The sequence below is a fragment of the Balaenoptera borealis genome (assembly GCF_965194805.1).
Source record: "Balaenoptera borealis genome assembly, chromosome: 2".
In the NCBI taxonomy this organism is placed as follows: domain Eukaryota; kingdom Metazoa; phylum Chordata; class Mammalia; order Artiodactyla; family Balaenopteridae; genus Balaenoptera; species Balaenoptera borealis.
This window is the reverse complement of record NC_138867.1, coordinates 182,368,614-182,392,707: the sequence shown is the minus strand read 5'-3', so window position 1 is coordinate 182,392,707 and position 24,094 is coordinate 182,368,614. Positions and strand designations below refer to the sequence as shown.

Genomic DNA, 24,094 nt, shown 5'->3' with positions numbered 1-24,094 from the left:
TGAATTGTGTACACTTAAATTCGTATGTTGAAGCCCCTGACCCTTAGGACCCCAGAGTATGACTGCATTTGGAGGTCACTAAGTTAAAATGGGGTCGTGAGGGTGGGCCTCAATCCAGTATGACTGGTGTCCATATAAGAAGAAGTTGGGACACACCAAGGGAAAACCATGTGAGGACACAGGGAGAAGATGCCCATCTGTAAGCCAGGGGGAAAAGAGGCCTCGGGAGGACCAACCCTGCAAATCCAGAGACAGAAAGAAGACTCGTGGTTGCCAGGGGCTGGGGAGGGGTGGGGAGTGGCTCCTAGTGGGGATAAAACTTTCTCAAGTTTTTTTTTCTTTTTTCGGCCGTGCCACGCAGCTTGTGGGATCTTAGTTCCCGGACCAGGGGTTGAACCTGCGCCCTCGGCAGTGAAAGTGCAGAGACCTAACCACTGGACCGCCAGGGAATTCCCAAAATATTCTCAAGCTGATCCTAGTTGATGGTTGTACAACCCTGTGAATATACCCCAAAAACTGAAGTTTACACATTAAATGGATAAATTGAATGGTATGTTAATTCTATGTCAATAAAGCTGTTTTTTAAAGTCCTCTGGGTCTTGATGAGAAAAAAAAAAAAAAGGGAATTCCCTGGTAGTCCAGAAGGACTCAGTGCTTTCACTGCCGAGGGCCTGGGTTCAATCCCTGGTTGGGGAACTAAGATCCCACAAGCCTCGCAGCCCAAAAAAAAAAAAAAAAAATCACCCAATGTGACTTTTATTTTATTCGGTAGCATTTCCAACACTTGTGACTTTAATCAAAAATGCACAAATGCCCATATACTCGCTAACAGCACGTAACTGTCACGCTAATAAATTAGTGCCTGCTTTAATGGGGCACTAAACATTATTCACTCAACAAATGTTTATTGGGTGTGTAGTACTTGGGGCAGCAAAGTATGGCCCATGGGCTAAATCCAGCCCACTGCATGTTTTTGTATAGCCCTCGAGCTAAGAATGGCTTCACATTTTTAAATGGTCATGGAAAAAAATAAGAATTAAATTTCATGACACATGCAAGTTACATGGAATTCAAATTTCAGCATCTATAAATAAAGTTGTCTTGGCTGGCAGCCACGCCTACTCGAGTATGTGTCAGCTGTGGCTGCTTTCAAGCTACACGGCTGAGCTGGGGGGCTGGGGTAGAGACCCTCAAGTCCGCACGGCCAAAATCACTCATTTCCTGCAGCGTCTGCTGACGGCTGCAGTGTATGCAAGGTCTGGGGTGGAGGGTGGCGGGAAGAGCCCACTGTGTCCTGGAGGGCAGGTGGGAGCTGGTGCAGGGCGTGGAGGGAGCCTCGGAGAGCCTGCCAAGGCCTGCCCTTTGTCACAGTCACGGAGCACAGTGAGGCTATCCTCTGGTCACCAGGCCCGAAATAGTCCAGGATGGGACAGGGACACGGGAGAGGTGGCTCCGGGGCAGCCAGAGCCCTGCCTGGCCACCAGACACCTCGGTCACTATGAGAACAGTAGCGGGATGGGGGACCACCTCATCCGGATTGCACAGCACTTTCCCAGTTTCAGCACTGAAAGTTCCCCATCCTGGGAAAGGCCGGGCCCAGGCAAACTGAGACAGTTTGTCACCCTGATCGGGGCCGACCACCTTGAGTGGTCGGATTATTCTATGACCCGCCTCTCTAGGGCTCAGAGAGGAAAGGGACCTGCCCAAGGTCACTCAGCGGAGCTGAGATTTGAACACATCTGTCAAATGCTGACCCAGGACCGTCTCCAGCCAAGGAGGCTGTGCCAGGCGGCTCACCCTCGCCCCATCCGCCTTCCGTCTTCCTACCCGTATCTCGGGAAGATTCTCTCACTCCTCTCACAGCCACCTGATGGGCCCAGTGAATCCGGCCCCACCTGCCCCTGGGCTGGGCAGCTCTGGGCACAGTGTGGACTCCAGCTGGGCTAACCTGTGCCTTTCCTGCAGCCCCTGCCCTCCCCAGACAGAACCCCAAGACTAACCTGATGTACCCCTGTCACGTCCACCAAGCACCCCCTAGGTCAGTGCCCGGCGGTCTCCCCAGGCCCCAGAACGGGACGCCCTAAGACCGGGCAGCCCAGAGCGTGAGAGGGCGGCTCCAGAACCCGGCCGCCTCAGCCCCTTCCTAGAGAGAGATCCCCGGGGCAGGTAACGTGCCACCTGCGCCTCAGCGTCCTCCCCTGGGCTTCGGATGCCCGTTGCTGCTGGGGTTTTGTGGCAGGTGTTGCCACTCACTGGGACGAGGAGCCCAAGGCCTGCCCCCCCAGCCCCAGGCCGGCCCCCAACCCCGGGGAGGGCACTCACACCTGCTGGACCCCTGTCCGGTGTTCGGCGGGGGGGGGGGGGGGGGGGGGTGCTGGGAATTGTCTCCCATGCTCCTGTGACCAGTACAACCTACTCCTTTTCCGCAGATGAGGAAACTGAGGCTCCCGGAGGTGGAGTCCCTTAGCCGCAGGCCACAGACAAAGGAAGGAGACAAGGTTCCAGGCCAGGCTGGTGCGCCTGGGACACAACTGTGCCCACTGTCCTGCCTGGGCTGGTGGCAGGACCAGTCACCGCCAGGCTCCCCTGCGACCCCGGGCCCGGAGGAGGCCCCCCAGCTCCCGATGCCCCCAGCGCCTCCCTCTGAGGCCGTTCGTTCTCCTCCCACCCTCATGACAGGGCTGGGGCCGCAGACTCCCCTATAATTACTATGGTATTTATTAGTTTTCTTTATGAGTCTCGCTCATTTTATTGATTTTAACTAAATTCGTTGGAAGAGGAAACTTCATGGCCTTGCTGTGGATGGGAAACCTTGAATTTCCTGAAAGCATGTCGCTACAAACACTAAGAAGGCCTGCCCCCGATCCCTCCCCTAAAATCATCCCGGGGAGGCCCAGGGATAAGCACTCCACCTTCCCGGAATGCTCAAGGCCAAGAACAACCTCAGGTCAGTGCTTCTCAACTGGGGGGCGATTCTGCCCCCTGCCCAGGGGACACTGGGCAACGTCTGGGGACATCTGTAGTTGTCACACTGGGGGACTCCTGGCACCGAGGGGGTGGGGGCCAGGGATGCTGCTCCACACCCCACAGCGCCCAGGACAGGCCCACAGCCAAGAACAATCCAGCCCGAAGGTCAGCGGTGCCGAGGGGAGACACCCTGGACTAAGGGCAGAGAATTGGCTCAAACCCCCATCCCCCCGGGACTCCCCTGGTGGCGCAGTGGTTAAGAATCTTGCAGGGGACACGGGTTCAAGCCCTGGTCTGGGAAGATCCCACATGCCGCAGAGCAACTAAGCCCGTGAGCCACAACTATTGAGCCCTCGTACCACAACTACTGAAGCCCGCGTGCCTAGAGCCCGTGCTCTGCAACAAGAGAAGTCACCGCAATCAGAAGCCCGTGCACCGCAACAAAGAGGAGCCCCCGCTCGCCGCAACTAGAGAAAGCCCGCGCGCAACAATGAAGACCCAAGGCAGACAAAAACAAATTAAAAAATAAATTAAAAATAAAAAACAAAAAACCACCCCCTGGAGGCGCCCCAAGTGGGACTCGATGTGCAGAGAAGGCTGAGAGCCCAGGATGGGACAGACCCTGACACACACACCCACGTGACACACACACACTCACGTGCCAGTCATCCCGCGGCTGACACCCTCCTGGGCCAAGTCATCCCCCACCCCCGGGGAACTCGGCCTGGCCTGCCCGCAACCCTGATCTTCGATCGAGGTACCAGGGAGCTCACTCCGTGGGGGAGGAGGTGTGGCCTTAGGATTGCTGGGGGCCCAGGCGGGTGGGTGGGACCCCACGGGTCTCTCGCTGGAACCTGGCTCCTCTGAGGCCACCCCAATTCGGAAGCCCTGCCAGGGAGACCCTACCCCACCCCAGCTCACCACAGACATACAGATAGGCGACCTTCCATGCGAAGCGTCCTCACGCGGGCCCCTGGACAGTCCCCCAACCAGAGCTCTGCCCTGGGGCCCTTCCCCAAATGTCCTAACAGCCGTCGGGGGAGAAAGATGGAGGGAGAGGCTCCAGGCGGTGGGGCAAGGCTGCAGAGCCAGCTCCCGGGCCCCTCCTTTCCTCATTCTATTTCAGGACCACCCCCCCCCAACCCCAAGCACTTGCCACTCACGTCAAGTAGCACTCAGCGGCCATCTTAATCAGCAGTTACTCTGCCTGCCCTACCCACGTCCCAACAGGGCCAGGGCGGTCACCTCCAAAGGCTGCCTCCACCTCAGGTGCCCTGTCTGCCAGGCCCCTGAGGGGGCATCCTTGGGGCAGACTAGGGGGCCAGCCGGTGCCTGGGGGAGGAGCAGGCTGACCGGCACAGACAGGGGCAGCCGTATGCCCTCCGCTGCCGCTCAGGAGCGCCCCCAGGTCCTCCCAGCACATTCTGGAGGGAGCCTGGGTCGCCCAAGAAATGTCCTCATCACCTCCCCGTTCCCTTTAAGCTTCTCTTCAACAAGCCCCGGAGGGGAGGGGGCGGCAGGGGGGTGCAGAGGCAACTTTCAATCATGCAATCAGGGCTCACTTCCACAGGGGTCTGGAAGTCCTGCCACACAGGGACCCTCAAAAATGCAAAACCCCGGGGGGTGGGGTGGAGGACACCAGGGGAGTCGGGGTGGCAGGCGGTGGGAGGGAGGGAGGAAGCCGCGCACTCCCCGAGGGAAGCCGACACCACGGCCATCACTGCAAGACACACATGCATCCTGGGGTCACCTGGCCAGGGCAGGGGTCCCCGGCTCTCTCCCCTCCAGGACAAGGAGAATCAGGGAGGAGAAGCCCCAGCCCCATCCTCCTCCTCCTCCTCCCACCTCACTGCCCTCTTCCCACCTGGGCCGGTTAATTGCCCCCAAGGCTGTGTTTCAGACGTCCTTTGCATGGGGTATGTCTTTCACCACTGTTCTGTGTCTCACTTTTCAGGCCACCGAGTGGGGCCGGGCAGAGGGACAAGGGGATGGTTTCGGTACTTACTTTTCTTTTTCTCTCTGTACAACAGGGGGGCTAAAGGTCTCGGGGGCTGAAGGAGCCTCTCAGGGCTGGTGGGTCTGGCTTTATAGACCACCCCGGGCCCTGGCGGCCCCGCTGGTTATTAATAGCGGCCGCCGCCTCTTGCCCAAATATGGTCAGGAGCACAGCAGCTGTGAGCGCGCAGCCCCTGGGCAGGACAGGTGGCACGAGGACAGCCCTCTGCCCTACGAGAGGCAGGCAGTGCTGCAGGGGACCCAGCATGGCCTGGTGACTCCTGCGCCCGAGCCCCCGAATCTAACAAGACACGCTTAGTGAGGGGGCGCCCAGGGTGTGCTGGACCCTGACACACCCTTGCCTCTAACCCTCGCTGCCACCCTAGGAACCACTGTCCCTAAGGACAAAGCTGGCACACACACAGAGGTGCCGTGTCTGCCGAGAGCCAGGAGCCCAACTGGGCTGCATCAAACCCAGGCCTGCCTGACTCATTTTGCAGACGGCGGCGCATGACTAACGCGAGCCGTGGTGAAGGCCTCGATTGAGGGCGAATCTCACGCGCTAGGAAAACACGGAGGGTCCCTCACAGCTGCCGCCGATGAGGTCGGATAGCCCAAGGCCCTCCTTCTCGAGGGACCGAGGGACCGGCTGGGCTCCTGCTGTCACTGCCCTGCCAGCCCACGGAATGATTCAAGCAAGTCAGTGACATCCTCCCACAGAACTGGAGGCCACCTCATCCTCTCGTCACTAAAGGCTGCCCGCACACTCTGCTCCTGACTGCGCCCCAAGTGCCCTGCAGGGCCTGCGGCGTCCTTCTCCCCGGGGCTGTCAGTCCTTGTGCCTAATGAAGAGCCGTCTACTCATCTGTCCGTGTCAGACGTCCTGCATCCAGCCACCCCTTACCCTGCAGTGGGACTTGGTCGGGGAACTAAGATCCCGCATGCCATGCAGTACGGCCAAAAAAAAAAAATACGGCCTTCCCTGGTGGTGCAAGTGGTTAAGAATCTGCCTGCCAATGCAGGGGACACGGGTTTCGATCCCTGGTCTGGGAGGATCCCACATACCAAAGAGCAACTAAGCCCGTGTGCCACAACTACAGAGCCTGTGCTCTAGAGCCCGTGGGCCACAACTACTGAGCCTGGGTGCCACAACTACTGAAGCCCGTGCACCTAGAGCCTGTGCTCCGCAACAAGCCACCACAATGAAGCCCGCACACTGCAATGAAGAGTAGCCCCCACTTGCCACAACTAGAGAAAGCCCACGCGCAGTAACGAAGACCCAGCACAGTCAAAAATAAATTAATTAAAAAAAAAAAAAATACAAGTCACTGACCCAAGAGCCTCTGGCTCAGCAGCCCAACCACGACCAGCAGGTCTGTCCCTGCCCAGCCCGGGAGGGCATTTTGCCACAGCCCCACCCACGCTGCCTCACCAGTGACGCACCCTGGCCTGAGGGAGCTGATGTAAGCAGATACGGTAGGGGTCCCAGAGAACCAGAATCAGACACGGCTTTCTTGACATTAGAGAAGCCATTTTTTTGCCTAAGCCATTTTGGGATCTAAGCCTGGCCACAGTGTTTGTCCTTGAACAGGTCTCAATAATTAATGAGCTTAAGGAAACAAAAGAATGCAGGGATGAAAGACTGTTATCAGACAAGAGAAGTAACAATAGCAAAGATAATAAGTCAGTTGTAAAGACTCACCGGAAGCACTTGCTTGAGCTGTTCTGCCAAATTTATTTGTTTACTTACTGCCAGGCATGCGGGATCTTAGTTCCCTGACCAGGGATGGAACCCGTGCCCGCTGCATTGACAGCATGAAGTCTTAACCACTGGACCGCCAGGGAAGTCCCTGTTTTGCCAAATTTATGCTCCCTTCAAGAGCTCAGCCACCAGATCAAGCTGGAACCTAAGCGATAATGATGTTGACCTTCTCTGACCCTCGTGACTTCAATCTAATAAAGCTTGGACTCTGTTGACCGCCCAAAATCTGAGCCCTCCCAGACCCTCTCCCCTCCCCAGTGGCGGGGGTGTAGGGGCGAGTGGCTCTAGAGGCACGATCATGACCCCTGTGCCTGCTGCCGTCTCTCTCTGCAGCTGGTGTCACGACGTCCACTTGGAGAACTTGACCTGCCTGGGGACACGAGCTCTGCTGGTCTGAGGTCTCATCCCTCTGACCTGATCAGCTTCCGCAGTGCTCTCCAGGTTCCCGGTGACTCCTCATAGCGTCTCGGGGTGGGGGTGGGGGGGCACCACCACTGTGCGGCAGGCAGGGAGGGGGATTGCTGCAGTTTCGGGGCGGAGCCGGCAGTGGAAGCCCAGCCTCCCTCACTCGCCATCCTCTGCGCAAGCTTTGCTCTGAGATAAACACGGGCTTTCAACACCTTCCTTGCAACGAGCTTCACGCACATGGCAGCCAAACCCTAAGCGAACCTCAGGGCAGGTCCAGCCTGACTCTCGCCAGCTGGAGGGACAGGATTCACGGCTCCCACGGTTCATTCCCCCCACCCCCACCCCCCGTCTCAAGAAGCAGGCAAGAAGACACTCCCATTTTGCGTAAGAGCAAAACCAGATGCAGGGGGGACTTCCCTGGTGGTGCAGTGGATAGGACTCCGTCCTCCCAATCCAGGGGGCCCGGGTTCAACCCTGGTCAGGGAACTAGATCCCACATGCATGCTGCAACTAAGAGTTCGCATGCCACAACTAAGGAGCCCGTGTGCTGCAACTGAGCCCACATGCTGCAACAAAGACCTGGTGCAACCAAATAAATATTTTTTTAAAAAACAGATGTGGGGAGTCCTCGCTCTGCAGACCTGCTGGGAGGCCCACTCTCCTCAGAGCAGAAGGTGCTAACATGCACCCCCCCAATCACACCCCTGAAAGAAAAGGGGCTGAGGGCGTGGCAGAGGGACAGGGTGCCAAAAGAGGGGCAGTGAGAGTTGAATTACTCTGTGAACCTGTAAGTGGATGCAGCACACCTTCATCAGCGTGAGTCAGCTACTGCTGTGTAACAAACCTAGTGCCTTAAAGCAATACACATTATCATCTCACAGTTGTGGGTCAGGAGTCTTGATTGGCTTACCTGGGTCCTGTGCTCAGGGTCCCTCAGGAAGCTGCAATCCAGATGTCAGTCCAGGCTGGGTTTTATCCGAAGGCTCGACTAGGGCGGGGCCCACTGTTAGGACCCCTCACGTGGTCAGTGGGCTTCGCTGCTTGCTGGCTGTTCCTTGCCACGTGGGCCTGTCCAACATGACGGCTCACTGCATCAAAGCCAGCAAGGGAGTCAGCTGGCAAGACGGAAATCATAGGCTGCGCAGCCTAACCACGGAAGTGACTCCATCACCTTCCCAGCGTTCTGTTGGTCAGAACCTGCCACGAGGCCAGCCTGCTCTCCAGGGGGTGGGGAGCAGGCGGCAGGGCTACGTGGGGGCCACTCTGGGGCCTGTCTGTCACAGACAAGACTAATAACAGCACGTCAGTCCCAGGGGCTCTACAAAGGGACAGCACTATTTGTAAGTGCTTGCATGGGCCAGATACACTGGGAGGTGCTTTATGACCACAAAGTGGTTCCCTGTGCCCTTAACTGACAGATTGAGGACGCCGAGGCTGCACTGAGCAAGATAACCCGGGTCAGGGGGCAGAGGTCATCTCCAAAGCAAGGACACCTGCTCACATTACCCACTGAAGACGCTGGGGAATTTGCCCTCAGCACAGAGGTACTTTGGATACGGAAAGGGCAGGTGTGAGTCCAAAGGGAATTGTGGTTTCTACCTGGAAGTCTCCATCAGAAAGGCTGGATGGGTGAGGGCCCCGCCCCTGCCCTTATCAAGACAGACCATTGCGTCCAACTCCTACCGCCATCTCCCAGGGCCTGACGTGGGGCCCACAGTGCGGCATGACTGGGGAAATGACGGCTGGATGAATGCTATTCACTGGTCCCCTGAGGCCTTCAGGGAGCCTCCGGCTCACCCCTCTCGGGGTCTGGAGACCCTCTAGCACTGCACGGAAGCTCCTCCCTTTCCGTGGGAGGCACCCAGACCACGGCCTACTGATGTTATACAATTATCCACACTTGGTGCCCCTTTCCTGCCGCGGGCCGACCGTGCTTTGCAACGTACCATCGGGGGATCTGCTGCTCAGGGTCCTGCCTTGAAGGCCTAATAACCAGGCGACAGCTGTGGAGCAATCACAGACCAACTGGAGAAACCTGAGTGGGTCCAACCATTCGACAAACTGAAATTTACTGAGACTTTAAAAGTGGAAGTTGTTGATCAAAAACAGACAAATGAAAAGGGATGAATTGTACAGTGAGCCTTATCTCAATTTTTCTAAAATTAGTTTTAAAAAACCGGTAGGGGGAGGGACGCATGGAACGAGGCAACAGAAGGCTGAGCAGGCCGCTGGGAAGGAGGAAGAGGGTCAGAGGGCCTTCTTTGGAACCACGTTCCAGACCCAGAGGCCGAGGCGAGTGGGAGCAGGAGCGGCAAGGACATCTCCTCCCGGAGGGCCCAAAGCAGGGCCGGGGAGCCCACATGTGACCCGGCAGCATCTCAGGAGGAGCAAAGTGACAGGAAACCCCTCCAAGGCCACTCCAGCTGCCTGGACGCCACCACCTCCTAGCGACGACAAGAAGTCCAGTCCACCTGAGCCCCAAGATCGGAGCAGCCTCCAAGGCCCCCAGGGCTGTGGGAGCAGGCAGTGACAGAGAGAGGGAGATACAAGAGGCCGGAGAGGCCGTGGCACCAGATGACTGCCAAGACTGGCCGCCCCTGCTTGGGCCCAAGCAGAGACGAGCAGGACGCCAGGGAAGCCACGCTTCACTTCCTCTAGGCTGACACACACGCCTCCGAGCAGCACGCATACGCTTAGAGGCATGTGTGTCACGCAGTGGAGCTCGTGAGGGGCGTACAGCAGGCCGACCCCCACCTGTGCCAGCCCCACATCCAGGTCCCAAAGCCTCCTCGGCCCCGCAGGGTCCTGGGCCTGAGCCCCAGCCAGGGCCACAGGTGGAGTACCCGCCCACCTGCCCAGCTCCTCGCTGCACTCGGCCTGGGCTGGCCTCTGTCGCGAGGACTCCTCTCAGGTCAAGGGGGTGCTGCACAGGGGTCCCTCGATTAATACAACCAGCAGCAGAGAATTCTGAGCTCAGAGGGGCCACCAGCCGGGGACTCACGTTCCACTGAAGCCTGGCTCTCAGGGCACTCTCTCTGGGGTGCAAGACCCCACTCCAGGGCAGCACCTAGTGGCACACAGCGGCACTGCCCGCTGAAACCCTCTTAACCCTGTGGTTCAGGCCAGCACTCGCCAAGGCTCCACCTCCACCGGAGAGGGGGTCCCTGGAAACACCAGGCCAGCAAAGGCAGTCAAATGTGCGGCACAGAACATGGGGTGGGGCGTGTGTAAGGGGTCCTGGGGCTCTCCAGGAGGGGACGCTGGGAACACGGGCCTCCAGCAGCTACTCCGGGGGGCCCAGCCGAGAGGTGCTGTCCTGCAGGCAGCACTGGGGGAGGGAGAGGAACAAGGCAAGGCAGCAGGTGGGACCCCTGCCGATGGCTCTCAGAGTCAGTGCTGTGCGTTGACAGGGAGCTGGAGAGCAGGGGATGGTTCCACAGCCTGCCCGCGGGAGGCTCCATGCGGCCACAGCTCTTCACCCCCTTCCCCGCCCCCAGTGGGCCTGCCTCAGGGAGGGAGTGGAGACTCAGCTTTACAGATGTTTCCTTTACTGCATCCGGGCGCTGTGCCCTGCCACACACTGCCCCCAATACAACCCCCAGACCCACACCTCCTCGAGGGCTGCGTCATCTCCTCAGCTCTGGCCCTGGTGCCCAGCCCCAGGCTGGGGGCCCTGCGAGGGGCTGGGGGATCTGAAGAGCTGGGCTCAGAGGCCACCTCCACCACAGACCCTGGAAGAGCAGCCATCCGTCTCCAGAACAGGAGGAGCCGGGCTGTCGAGCAGAGGCCCCTCCAATTCTGAGCCCTGGGGCGAGCCCGGGGCACTCAGACACCCCCGTCCCCACACCAAGGCTCCATGCACTCAGACCACATGGAGGGCCTGCAGCCGCTGACCCAGGCCCTGCACATGGAGGCTGCCACCCCTACACCCTGCCACGTGTGAGGCATCGGTGTCCACCACAGCCAGAGCTGTCTTGGCAGTGCCAACCCCTTGCAGAGTTCCTGAGGTGATGCTGCCCCGGAAGCCCCCAGAGTCGAGTTGCAGGAGGGAGGGGCTGAGCCGGGGCCCGGGGATGACGACTTGGGTTGCGCAGAGAAGGCCCAGGTCAGCCACGTCCTCCCGGCGCAGAGCCGGGCCAAAGCCCTCCCCTCAGCCGTGGACATCCAGGGCCACAGCAGGGTGACGGGGGGCTCCCCCGGGGTGCAGGACACCGCGCCCCGAGCGGCCCTAGCGGAGGCTGCACTCCCCGCCCTGCAGCTTCTCCTGCTCCATGGCACGCACCAGATCCTGCACGAACAGCATCTCGGAGGCCACCTGCTTGGCCAGCGCCTCGTAGCGGTTCTCGAGGCGGCTGAAGCGGCGCCTGAGCCCGCTGGCCCCCAGCAGGGCACCCTTGGCCTCCTCCTGGGCCTGCCGCTGGAGCGCCTCGGTCTTGTGCAGCTCCTGGCGCAGCCGCCGCAGGTCCTGGCCGATGCTCTCGTTCTCCTCGCGGTACCAGGCCTCTTTCTCCTCGTAGATTGCCGTCAGCGCCTCGATGTCCTCGTGGAACAGGCGCCGGCTGTGCTCGAGCCCACGCAGGCCCTCCTCGGCCGCCGCCACCTCCTCCAGCACCTTGGAGAAGCGCTCAAAGTTGACGTAGGTGTTGTTGGGGGGCATGCTCGAGTGCGACTTGATGGTGTACTCCTTGAGGCGGGCCGTCTTCAGGCGCCGCCGCTCCGGCTTGCGGCCACTGTCCTCTCGCCGCACGTTCCGCCGCCGGATCGCCTGCAGCAGGAGGGGAGGGCGCCTTGGACCAGGGGCCGGCAGGGGGAGCATTCCCCCCCGGCCCACACCCGGCCCTCCGCTCGCTTTTCATTGGCACGCAGCCCTGCCCATTCACGTACACGTGCTCCTGGAGCTTCCACGCTCTGATGGCCGAGCCGAAAATGGATGGCAGACTACGTGGTCGTGCCACAGACCACAAACCCAAAGGCATTTACTCTCTGGCTCTTTACAGAGGTTGCCAACCCTAACCCGGGCCTGGAGGTGACCCCTTTCTGGGAAGTTCTGGGGAGGGAGCCCTGCTACGTGCAGAGGGGCCATGGACTCCAGCCGGCATCTCCGTTGAGATGGCTCCGACACCACGTCCATGCACACCCCGCGCCCCACACCGTCCGGGCCCGCTCCCCTGGGGACCCTCCCCCATGCCAGAGGCTGCTCACACCTGCCATGCCTACGTGGGGGCAGCCCCACTGCCTCACCTTGATCCAGGAATGCTCCAGGCTCTGGGCGATGGTCATTCTCCTCCTGGAAGAGCCCCCAACCCTAGTTAGTTGCACGTGGGCCACTTTACCATCCTCCCCGACGCAGAGAGCAGGAAGGGGTGAGCCATGCTCTCCCTGCTGCAACTCTGGCTCTCAGCCCCACCTGTGGCTGACTCAGGCACCCGCCCCTGGGGACCCCCCCCAAGTCCCTAAAGTCACCCTCCAGCCCAGCAGCAAGTCCCTGAAATGACCGTGAAAGTACAGGCACCATGAAGAGCTTCCACTCTGCTTGGCCAACCACAAGGAGCCCGTCAAGGGGCCTGGGGGTGCGGACTCCAGGGTCTCCATGTTTTCTGAGGGGTTTCGCTCACAGTGTTGACACTTAACACTGGGGTCTCACAACTCAGGTGCCTAGAGGAGGAGGCTGGGGAGGACTGTGGCCCATGGGAGCACCTCTGTGTGAATACAGGCTCCGTGCTGCCAGCACAGTTAGATTTTTTTCTAAGAAAAAACAAATAGTAATCTGGAATCTTATAAGAAACCTCCTATCTTAAACGTTGGCCACAAATTAAAAGCTTAAGAGACAGCTTCTTAAGAGGGCCGACCTAACTTCTCTGTGCTATCTCCAGCCCAAAGCAGAAGCCACGCCCGATTCCCAGTAACAGGAAGGTGGCGGCTCGGACGGACACGGACGTGTTACTTGTCCTCGGCCACAGCGCCTATCCTGGGGGCCTCGCCAGGCCCTCCCTGCCCGGCCCAGCGCTCCTACTTGGGGTCTTTGACGAGCAGCCGGCGGATGAAGTCCTTGGCCAGCTCACTGGTGTTGCTGAAGTACTCCTCGTCAAAGTCGTAGTTCACGGCCGAGATGTTGGTCAGGGTCTCCTGCTTGGTCTCTCCCAGGAATGGGGACGCGCCACTCAAACTGGAAGATGGACACCAGGCTCAGTGGGGCCGGACAGCCCAGCGGTCACCCCACAACCAGGCCGCTGTCCACGCCACCACCCGACTCCGCCATGCCCATGCAGGGGGCAGACGTGGAGGAAGGGCGATGCCGGGCCCATGGCCACCAACCACAACTGCGCCCAGCCTCCAACCAGAAGCAGTGAAAACCCACTGCCCAGCCAGTGAGGGGTGCTGAAATGGGTGGGCAAAATCTCTGCAGAATCTCAAAGTAGCTACGCAGACGCACAACCTTGAGGCACTTCCCTGAAGCGTGTAGTAGTTAGAGGGAAAACGGCTAACTTTGGGGGGAGGTCAGGGGGAGTCCTGGCCAACACCGTAGACGTCGTGTGTCTTCCAGACATGCTGCACTGAGGCCACAGCACCACACTGTGGGGTTCTGGGTACGTGATGCTGTGACTTAGGGTGACAAATGTATATGTGGTCTTCACTCCAATCCTCAGGCACACACATCCGAAAACCCTCGTCATTTCCTAAAACCCAAGGTGGGAGCATCTTCTGTTATAATATTTGGTCTTTGTTCCCTTTCCTAAAACAGCTCAAGGTTCTAGATGAAAGGAGTGTTTTTGTTGTTCACAAGAAGCCCCCTCCAACCACACCTGAGTTGATGCCACTGAGGTGACTTTGGAAAGGCCCTAAGGAGGGGGCCGGTGGCCGGGGAACCAGCAAGTGGGGTTACAGGGATGGAACTTTCATCCTCACCCCTGACCTCCAGGAAGGGGAGGGGCTGGAGGCTGAGTTACTCTCCAACGGGCCCGTGTCTGAATCCACCACGCCTAGGAGCTGCCAGCCAGAGGACGAGGGGGACACGCCATCCCGGCCCAGGGCCTTGCACGGTTGTTTCACACGATCAGGCCCTGCCTTCTGAACTCTCCTGAACACACCTCTCTCTCCTGCACAAATTCATTCATTCACTCATGCATTCGTCCACCCATCCAGAGTTCCCGAGCGCCGCGACACATCAGAGCACTGAGGGTGCTGCCTTCCACTCTCTGTCCCCGCACAGAAGCCTCCCTACCCTCCTCTTGACCCAGCAGGGCCCCAGGAGGGGGCAGGAAGCGCCGAGCAGGTACTCACAGGATGTAGGTGATGACGCCAATGCTCCTGGAAGAGAACATACAGAAGAGACAGGGGTCAGCTCAGCCGGGGGCACAGCACCCCAACCCCAGAGCCCGGTCGGCAGCAGGCCCGTCAGCCCCAGGGACCCTCTCCCTCCAGGGGCTGCACAGCCCCCACCAAGGCCCTCGCTCTGCTCAGAGGGTCTCAGGACTGGACGCTGAAGTGCCTATGGCCACACCTGCCTGTCCAGGCTTAAACTGGCCAGGGTCGGGGCGGTGTGGACAGAGTCCAAAGGCACCACAGACATGCAGACGTGGGGCCCTCGACGGGGCTGCTGTGGCCAAGGGCAGGGCTGGCAAACTCCTTCTCTAAAGGGCGAGACGCTGAGCGGGGCTTTGGGGGCCACAGATGGTCTCTGCCACACGTGCGTGTGTGTTTTTAACAACCCTCCAGAAACGTGAGAACCATTCCGAGCTCATGGGCCTGGGTCATTGGCCAACCCTGTTCTAAGGCAGCAGTCTGTCCTGCCCCTGCCCCACAGCTCCAAGACCAGGAGAAGAGGCTACACTTCGGCCTGCGGCTGTGACCGGCAGCTCCTGGGGACAGATGGGGGATGCCCTGAGGAGAAGCGACGAGGGCAGCCCCGGGCCCACCGCCCCCCACTCACCACATGTCCGCCTCCAGACCCAGGGGCTCGTAGTTGACGATCTCGGGAGCTGCAGAGATAGGCAGACAGGGTCAGGTGCCGGGTGTGGCTAAGGGGGCACCAGCAGACAGAGCCCACTCAGACAAGGCCGGCTCTCGGCAGGGAAGGCCAGGACGGTGACAGCACCAACGCCAGGCCTTGAGTCCCCATGTCCAGCGCCGGGGCCAGGAAGGGAAACCTGAGGCCAGTGGGCCTGCCTCACCCCATGCCAGCTGGAAGTCCTCCAGTACCCCCCAAGGCCCACACCGGGCCTTACCCACGAACTCCGGGGTGCCAAAGATATTCTTGAACTCGTTCCCTGCTTCGATTTTGTGGGCGATGCCGAAGTCGATGAGCTTGATCCGCGGGTTGGGCACATTTTTGTCCAGGAGCATGATGTTCTCTGGCTGGGGGCGGGGAGGGAAGGCAGGGCGCTGGGCGGGAGGCAGTGCTGCTGCCAGCCTGGCACCTCAGGGAACAGCGCCAGGTTGTCCCTGAGCACCTCCCAATCCCAGCGTGCGGGGTTTGTGCGGGCTGACCCCCGCACAGGTCCAGGCCTGAGCCAGTCTGTCTCCCCAACGCCCCGGGCAAGGACATCCTGTGCCGAGGGGAGGTGGACCCTCTCGGCCCCCATCCTCACCCTCCCCGGTCAGGCTGGTCCCCAGCTTTGTCCTGAGGGCCCAGCGGGGCTACCTTGAGGTCGAAGTGGGCGATGCGTTTGGAGTGCAGGTAATGGACGCCGTCCAGGATCTGCTTGAGGAACTGGGTGGCCTCGTCCTCTGTCAGCGACTCCTTCTCCGCCAGGAAGTCGAAGAGCTCCCCGCCCGAGACCAGTTCCAGGATGAGCACCACGTCAGTCTTATTCTCAAAGATGTCGTGCAGCGTGATGATGTTGGGGTGCCGGATCTCCCGCAGGATGTTCACCTCCCGCTCGATCTCCTCCCGGCTGACCCCCCGGCGGCTGGACGACAAGCGGCGCTTCTTGATGAACTTGGCCGCGTACTCCTTCCCAGTGCCCTTCTGCCGGCATTTCCGCACAATCGCAAACTGGCCGCTGCAGGGACAGAGCGGGAGGGGAGAGTGGGGAGTGGGCGCCGAGAGGGTCACAGGACTCTTGGGACTGGGCCGCGCTCGGATGATGCAACCTCCTGGGACAGCTCGTCCCAGCTCCTGGCACCATGCTGAGGTGCACCCCACCAGCTGAAGAATGCACCCCACCTGGCAGGGGTGCTCCCACGTGAGTGCAAATTGGTGAATACAGTGGCTACCTGGCGTTTCTGCAGCAGTGAAAGAACAGAAACGGCTCCACGTTTATCAAAAGGGAGCTGGACTCCCATCATGGTAAGTCAGGCAGAATTTTCACAGTCTTGGAAAAGAATGACTCTCCTTGTGCTGACTGGAAAGACACCCGTGGGCTTCCCGGGTGGTGCAGTGGTTAAGAATCTGCCTGCCAATGCAGGGGGCACGGGTTCAAGCCCTGGTCCGGGAAGATCCCACATGCCACACAGCAACTAAGCCCGTGCGCCACAACTACTAAGCCTGCGCTCTAGAGCCCGCGAGCCACAACTACTGAGCCCATGCGCCACAACTACTGAAGCCCGCATGCCTAGAGCCCGTGCTCCGCAACAAGAAGAGCCACGGCAATGAGAAGCCTGCACACCGCAACGAAGAGTAGCCCCCTCTCGCTGCAACTAGAGAAAGCCCATGCGCAGCAACGAAGACCCAACGCAGCCAAAGATAAATAGTTAAAATAATAAAATAATTAAAAAAAAAAAAAGAAAAGACAGATACCCGTGAAGACCGGCTCAGTGAAGACAGCTGCAAGATAACACAAGGAACAAGATTTTTCTGGGTAAAAAAGGTACATGCTGTACCCACCTATGCAGGTATGTTTATGTGTGTAGATGCAGGAAAAGAGGTCTGAAGGACACACACCAAGCTGTGAGCAAGAGACATCTCTGAGGAGTGCGACTGAGGGCAGTGAAAAGGGGTTTTTACTTTTTATTTGATATGACTCTATACGATTCAACTTCTCACAGCGTATTTCATCATTGTTTAAAATCTAAGATAAAAAACCACTGAGTTCAAAAGAGCTTCTTATTCAGGGACTTCCCTGGAGTGGAAGTGTTTAAGACTCCATGCTCCCAGTGCAGGGGGCACGGGTTCAATCCCTAGTCGGGGAACTAAGATCCCACATGCCGTGTGGCTCAGCCAAAAAATAAATAAATAAAAGGATGTCTATCACCTTTAAAAAAAAAAAAGAGCTTGTTATTCAATAGGCAGAGTGAAAGAAGTACATACATTTTCACAACAAGAGAGAAGAGTGAGGATGTGGAGAAACCGGAACCCAGGTGCATGGCTGGTAGGAGTGTGAGACGGGGCAGCCGCGGTGGAAAATAGTCTGGCGGTTCCTCAAAAGGTGAAACATGGAGTTACCGTCGGACCCAGGAATATCACTCCACAAAAATTTGCACACAAATGTGCACAGCACCATTATTCACAGTAGCCATAAGATGGAAATAACCCTCAACAGATGATGGATACACAAAATGTGGTCCCTCCACACACGGGCACATCACTCAGCCATCAAAAGGAGAGAAGCATTGACACTCGCTAAAACGTGGATGGACCCTGAGAACACGATGCTCAGAGAGAGAAGCCAAACACAGAAGGACACCCAGTGTGTGATTCCATTGATGGGAAATGTCCAGAACAGGCAGATCCACAGACACAGAGAGTGGGTTCGTGGTGGTGGGGCTGGGGGAGGGGATGGGGGTGACTGCTCATGGGGATGAGGTTTCCTTTTGGAGTGATGGAAACGTTCTGAAAGTAGTTAATGGTGAAGGTTGTAGAACCCTGTGAATGTATGAAAGATCATTAAATTGTACACTTTAAATGAGTAAACTGTATGGTGTGTGACTTGTATCTCAAGACCCCTGGTATCTGAAGAGAAAGAGAGAAACTCTCTTTACTGCACTCCAGGGAGCTGTCCAATGTCCGTATTCTTTTGCTATCTAGGAACTTACGTTAACTTGCTTTCACTCAGGAGTTGAATGAAAAAGGCCAGAGGGTAAATATTTTAAGCTTTACGGGCCATGTGGTCTCTGTCACAATTCTTGTGTGTTTTTATAACCCTTTAAACAAGGAAAAAACCATCCTACGTTCGTAGGCGGGCCATACTGAACTAGGTGAGGGCCGGATGTGGCCCAAAGGCCATGAGTCGTGCACCCCAGCCTCCAGAGGATATATGAACACACACGTGAGCAGAGAAACTAATTCTAAGACAGAAGGCACACATTCCAGACAAGAAACTTCAACCAGGCACCACTGGGGGTCAAGGGAAAGGAGACTAGGTGACTATGTGACATCTCGTGGAAATGGGGGACGAGCACGCAGAGGAAGGAATTGTGCAGATGGGCCTTGGGGACAGGAGGGGTCTCTTAAGTTGGTGACAGCACAGGGAGGACAGGCCAGACAGAACGAGAAACGAGTGAGGGGCGCCTCTGCCAAGCCAGCAGGGCCCTCAGAAAAGCCGAGGGACCCAACTGGGTGTGTCCCAGTAAGTGGACCTCACTGGGACGCCCAGGACCACCTGCAGCCAGCAAACACCTGAAGCGCTGCCCTCGTGAGCATTGAGACACAAAGGCGCCCACGGCAGGCCACTGCAGACACGCTCCGAGCACACTCAGGCAGGTGAGGATCAAGGTGGGGAGTGCAAATTATTACCAACCAGGGTAGGCTAAATAAGGGTCCACATCCAAATCCCCAGAACCTGTGGACACGTCACCTCATGGGGCAGAGGGCCTTTGCAGACAGAATTAAGTTAAGGCCCCTGAGATGGGGATGACCCTGGATTCCCTGGGGGGCCCAGTGTCATCACAGGGTCCTTGTAAGACGGAGGTGGGAGGGTCAGAGGCAGAGCGAGATGGGAGATGCTGCGCTGCTGGCTGTGAGGATGCAGAAGGGGCCGCGAGCCAGGGATGCGGCGCCTCTAGAAGCTGGAAAAGGCGGGAACCGCTGCTCCCCTGGAGCCTCCGGAAGGACCAACGCTGCAGATCCATTTTAGACTTCTGACTCCCAGACCTTTATGATAACAAATGGGTGTTGTTCTAAGCCACTAAATTCTGGTAATTTGTTACAGCAGCAACAGGACACTCATACACTAGTCTAAAAGCCAAGAGCACAGGTCAGACGAGAAATGTCAAGTGTCCCTGATCAGGCCTCGCCCCCCGCACGGAAATCCACGCTGTGCTCCTGCCCCCACCTCCACATCTTAGCTAACATTCCCCACACCTGAAAGGCCTTTCCCCCTCCCCTCTGCCGACATCAACCAAGCAAGTTCTTCCAGGTCCACCTTCCATCCCACAATGACGCCTAACGGTAATAACTTCGAGGGCCAAGTGTTCGCCGCGTGCCCGGAACACTGCTAAGCACTGGACATGTGGCCTAATTCTCAAATACAAGGATTTTTTTCCCCTCTAGCTTTATTCCAAGCTGAACTAACAAAAAAACTAACAAAGAAAGAGTTCATGGGAAGAGGGACAAAGACACTGTTAGGTGTTGAATTGTGTCCCCCAAAATCCTAACCCCCAGAACCTCAAAATGTGAGGTAATTAAGTACAAAATGAGATCACTGGTGTGGGTCCTAATCCAGTATGACTGGTGTCCTTATAAGGAGATTATAATAAGAACAGGAGTTTAGGACACAGATATGCACAGAGGGAGAAAATGTGAGGACATGGGGAGAAGGCAGCCATCTACACACCAAGGAGAGAGGCCTCAGAGGGAACCAAGCCTGCTGACACCTCGACCTTGGATGTCCAGCCTTCAGCACCGTGAGAGAATCAACCTCCACTGTTCATGCCCTCCAGTCTGAGGCACTTTACTACAGCAGCCCGAGCTGACGAATACAGACACACACAGCTCTCCGTGACGTGGAAGCCAGGCTGGAGGTCTACAATGACCAACCGCAGATTCATTTATTTCCCAAGACTGTCCAGGTGACTTGAATTAGGAGGAAAGAACCCTCCATACACATCCGCACAGGCGCACAAAGAAACTCACCCCCAGTTCATTTAGCCCGTGACTCTTGGGACAAGGAAACACGACCATGCTTTACTCGAGACAGGCAGAAGAAGCTGGATGCCCACCTCTGGTTCCAGCACTGGTTCCAGCATGCCTGGGCTTTGCAGCCGGCAGGGCCTGGCCTCAAGGTCTGAATCCTGCCTGGCCACTTTTAGTCTGTATAGCCTTGGGCAAGCCGCTTCCCTGCTCTCAGCCTCAGTTTCTTTATCTATAAAATGAGGATAATAACAGTATCTGCCTGGTAGGGCCTTTCACAGATGAATGGAAATGTAACAAAAAAACAGCCCAGGACTCAGATGTCCAAACAACATCTGCAATTTATACAAATTGCAGCACAGTATGCACAGTGTTCTGTGGCATTAATCCTTCACCTCATGTGTCTCCAAGAATGTTCTGGATCACTACATAGGGCAGCGCTGTCCAAGATGGCAGCTACTGGCCACATGGAAGCTGTCCAGCCCATTCGAATTAACATGTGCTGTGAGTGTACAAGACACACCAGATTTCAAAGGTGCACATCAATAAAAGGCAGTAAACTATTTCATTAGTAATTTCTATAATGATCACAAGCAAAATGATAACAGTTTGACATATTGGGTTAAGTAGAATACATTACTAAAATCATTAAAATTGGGACTTCCCTGGTGGTCCAGTGGCTAAGACTCCACGCTCCCAATGCAGGGGGCATGGGTTCGATCTCCAGTCAGGGAACTAGATCCCTCATGCATGCCACAACTAAGAAGTCCGCAAGCCACAACTAAAGACCCCGCATGCCGCAACTAAAGACCACGCATGCGGCAACAAAGATCCTGCGTGCCGCAACCAAGACCTGGCGCAGCCAAATAAATAAATTTTTAAAAATCAATTAATTAAAAAAAAGGTTAATTATAAAAAAAATTATTAAAATTGACACAGCTACTAGAAAATTTCAATAAACTCTCTACGAGGCTTGCATTATACAAGTTGCCAGGCTCTTTTTTTTTATTTAACATTTTCATTGGAGTATAATTGCTTTACAATGGTGTGTTAGTTTCTACTGTATAACAAAGTGAATCAGCTATACATATACATATATCCCCATATCCCCTCCCTCTTGCGTCTCTCTCCCACCCTCCCTATCCCACCCCTCTAGGTGGTCACAAAGCACAGAGCTGATCTCCCTGTGCTATGCGGCTGCTTCCCACTAGCTACCTATTTTACATTCAGTAGTATACATAAGTCCATGCTACTCTCTCACTTCGTCCCAGCTTACCCTTCGCCCTCCCCGTGTCCTCAAGTCCATTCTCTATGTCTGTGACTTTATTCCTGTCCTGCCCCTAGGCTCTTCAGAACCATTTTTTTTTTTTTTTAGATTCCATATATCTGTGTTAGCAGACAGCATTTGTTTTTCTCTTTCTGACTTACTTCACTCTGTATGACAGACTCTAGGTCCATCCACCTCACTACAGATAACTCAATTTTGTTTCTTTTCAGGCTCTTTTTATGGCTGCGTAATAGTCCATCGACGAGGCTATGGTGCTGTGACGGGCACTGAAGAGGCTTCCCGTCTTTTGCTCACAGAAAGTCCTTACACCAACTCTCCCTGTCCCTAGATCCTTAGGTCCATGTATGTACTACTCCCACGGAATTAACTCCTAGCAGCAGAATCAGTGGGTTAAAGGGAACATACATGGTATTTTTGCTGACTTTTGCCAAACTACTCTCAGCAGCAGGTCCTAATACATTTTCAACAACAGAGTCTGAGACTTCTTTGGGGGTGGGGAGACGGCCTGCATTCTCTACCACTCTACCGGAGGAAATTCCTAAAGGAGGGACTTCAGAATCCCAAATGAGCCCCATACACTCTCTCAGCAAAGGCCTGATGAACAGCTCAGTTTATGGCTCAGTTATTTACATTCCATTCTGGTGACATCATGGGGCCGGCCAGCAACAAACTCACCAAATAAGGTCTGAGGCTCTGTGGGGGGGGAGGATGGTGCCTGGCAGGTCTGAGGAGAGGGGGGCGCTCCCAGGGGACGCTCCAAGGCCCAGCCCAGCAGGAAATCAGCTGCTGGCTGGATCGGGAAACCTCCGCTCTTTCCCACAAGGGTGTGTGCCCAGACAGGAGGCCTTCCCTGGAAACGTACGAGACCCGGGGAGACTCAACTGCCCTCCCACAAGAGAGGATTAAAGAGAGGGACAGACCCTCACCAACAAAACCTGCCAACATCTACTGCTCTCACGCCAATGCCAGGCACCGTATTAGGTGCCATTTGTGCTCAGTTATGTTTCTCCCCAAAGGAAATGCACAGAGGATGTCAGAGCAAGAATTCCAGGCCCAGACTGGCTGACTCCAAAGCCCAAACTCGTTCCACAGCACATGATACCGACTCATCCCTTCCTGGAGAGTAGGATAAAGGACAGGAGAGGAGATACACCCAGAAAACCCCACAGCGGGTCTCTCCCCTCCTTGGAGCCCCATCAGAGGGGAGAGCTCACCTGCCCAGTTCCTCCCCCATCTCATAGTGGTCTTCCACATCTTCCTGCCTGAATGTGGACATAGCGGCCGGTCTGCCTTCCAGCGCCTTCCACTCCAGTGCAAACGCAGTCACAGTGGCCCGGGGGACAGGACCTCAGGGAGTCCTCTAGCTGTGACCCTGGAGGAGGAGACAGGGAAATAAGAAAGGAGTGAGATGCCAGCCATTACTTCTAGGTCAATGGAGTGACCTGCTCCCCCAAAATAGGTTTCACATTACACCATGCTGAAATTCCACGGTCCTTGTAGAAAGCACTTGCACTTGGTGGGCGGGGCACTTCCATATGTCGGCTCATTTAGATACCACACCGCCCCCGAGGTCAGTGTTAGCCCCGCTGTGCCACCTCCACCCCCATAGCTCCCACCAGCCACAGACCTCTGCTTCCAGACACAGCACCCCTGTCTTCTTCCACCTCTCCCTCCTAGGCTTCTCCCAACCTGCTCGTCCAGAGCCCCACACACTCCTGCAAGTTCCCCACACTCTTCACACCCCCAAACCCTGGGGCTCCCTGATTCCCTGCCAGACCTCCAACACGCTTCCATCTCCCTACCCATCAGCGGCCTCAACCCCTCTTTCCCTTACCCACTAACCCCTCCCCCTCGGCTGGTCTCTTAAGACCCTCTGCAGCGCTGTGCTCACCCCATCTCTTGCTCCCCCCAATCCTGAATTCCCCAGTAACTGGACAATGGCTTCCAAGCTCCTCCAAAGGCCCCGACCCGCTCTTGCTTCCCCTGACCTCCACCGTCCTAGCAAATATAACTTCTTCCTCTCCCCGTCCCCGAAGGCCCCCCCACCCCGGTCTCCACACTCCCAACAGGCCTCCTCAAAGGGCCACAGCTGAGCGTCTCCTCCATCGTCCTTCTCCCCCGACCGTCTCCCAAGCTCCAAGGCAGACCCCGACGGCTTCCTTCAGAGACGCTTCCAAGGTCTCCCCAGCCCCTGACGTCCCTGCTCCAGCGTCCCAGAGACCGCCACGCCCCTCACAGGCCCCGGCCCAGCTTCTTCTCCCGCCCAGTCATCCCTCGGGTCCCCAAACGTGACCCCCGCTAAGTCCCCCAAGGGCCCCCCAACCCGCCAGCCTCGGACCGAGCCCGCTCCGCACCCTCCTCGGCCCCGCGCCGCGAACCGGACCCTCAGCCGCGCTGGCCGCCTCCGCGTCCTCAGGGCCCGCAGCCTTGGCGGCCTCGACGCGCTGACCCGTGCGACGTCACCGCGCCCCCAGGGCCCGCCCCCAAGAGGTGGAGCCCACCACCCATTGGCCAGTGCGCACGCCGCTCGTGAAGCCCGCCCACCGCCGCCTTCCAGGCTCAGGCCCTCGCGCTTCCCGCCCTCCTCACCAGAATGCTGCCTCGTCTTTGGCACAGGCTAGGCTTCCCGCAGGTGATTGGCTGCAAAGAACGCCAGTCAAGCTTA

At 57.2% G+C, this 24,094-nt stretch overlaps 1 protein-coding gene across 5 annotated transcripts; it reads right to left on the bottom strand.

Moving 5' to 3' along the window:
• Positions 1–9,184: 9,184 nt before the first annotated feature.
• DAPK3 (death associated protein kinase 3) lies at positions 9,185–23,927 on the bottom strand. Of its 5 annotated transcripts, none has more exons than XM_082381699.1 (9): positions 23,784–23,927; positions 22,644–22,801; positions 15,774–16,134; positions 15,358–15,487; positions 15,063–15,111; positions 14,414–14,440; positions 13,146–13,298; positions 12,374–12,419; positions 9,185–11,897 (listed from the first exon to the last, which is right to left on the bottom strand). In XM_082381699.1, exons 2-9 carry the CDS (start codon positions 22,703–22,705, stop codon positions 11,361–11,363), a joined length of 1,365 nt encoding a protein of 454 aa, XP_082237825.1. In that variant the 5' UTR covers positions 22,706–22,801; positions 23,784–23,927; the 3' UTR covers positions 9,185–11,360. The 5 variants fall into 5 exon arrangements, with proteins under 5 accessions (XP_082237825.1, XP_082237826.1, XP_082237829.1 ...); XM_082381700.1 differs by having other exon boundaries at positions 23,768–23,877; XM_082381703.1 differs by having other exon boundaries at positions 23,813–23,836.
• Positions 23,928–24,094: the final 167 nt, after the last annotated feature.

Excerpts from the sequence above, each read along its gene's own strand:
- DAPK3 (XM_082381699.1), bottom strand. The coding sequence starts at position 22,705 with ATGTCCACATTCAGGCAGGAAGATGTGGAAGACCACTATGAGATGGGG. Across the intron at positions 14,441-15,062 it reads GGTCTGGAGGCGGACATGTG|GAGCATTGGCGTCATCACCT; the intron begins GTGAGTGGGGGG and ends GTTCTCTTCCAG. Across the intron at positions 12,420-13,145 it reads CTGCTCGTCAAAGACCCCAA|GAGGAGAATGACCATCGCCC; the intron begins GTAGGAGCGCTG and ends GGGCTCTTCCAG.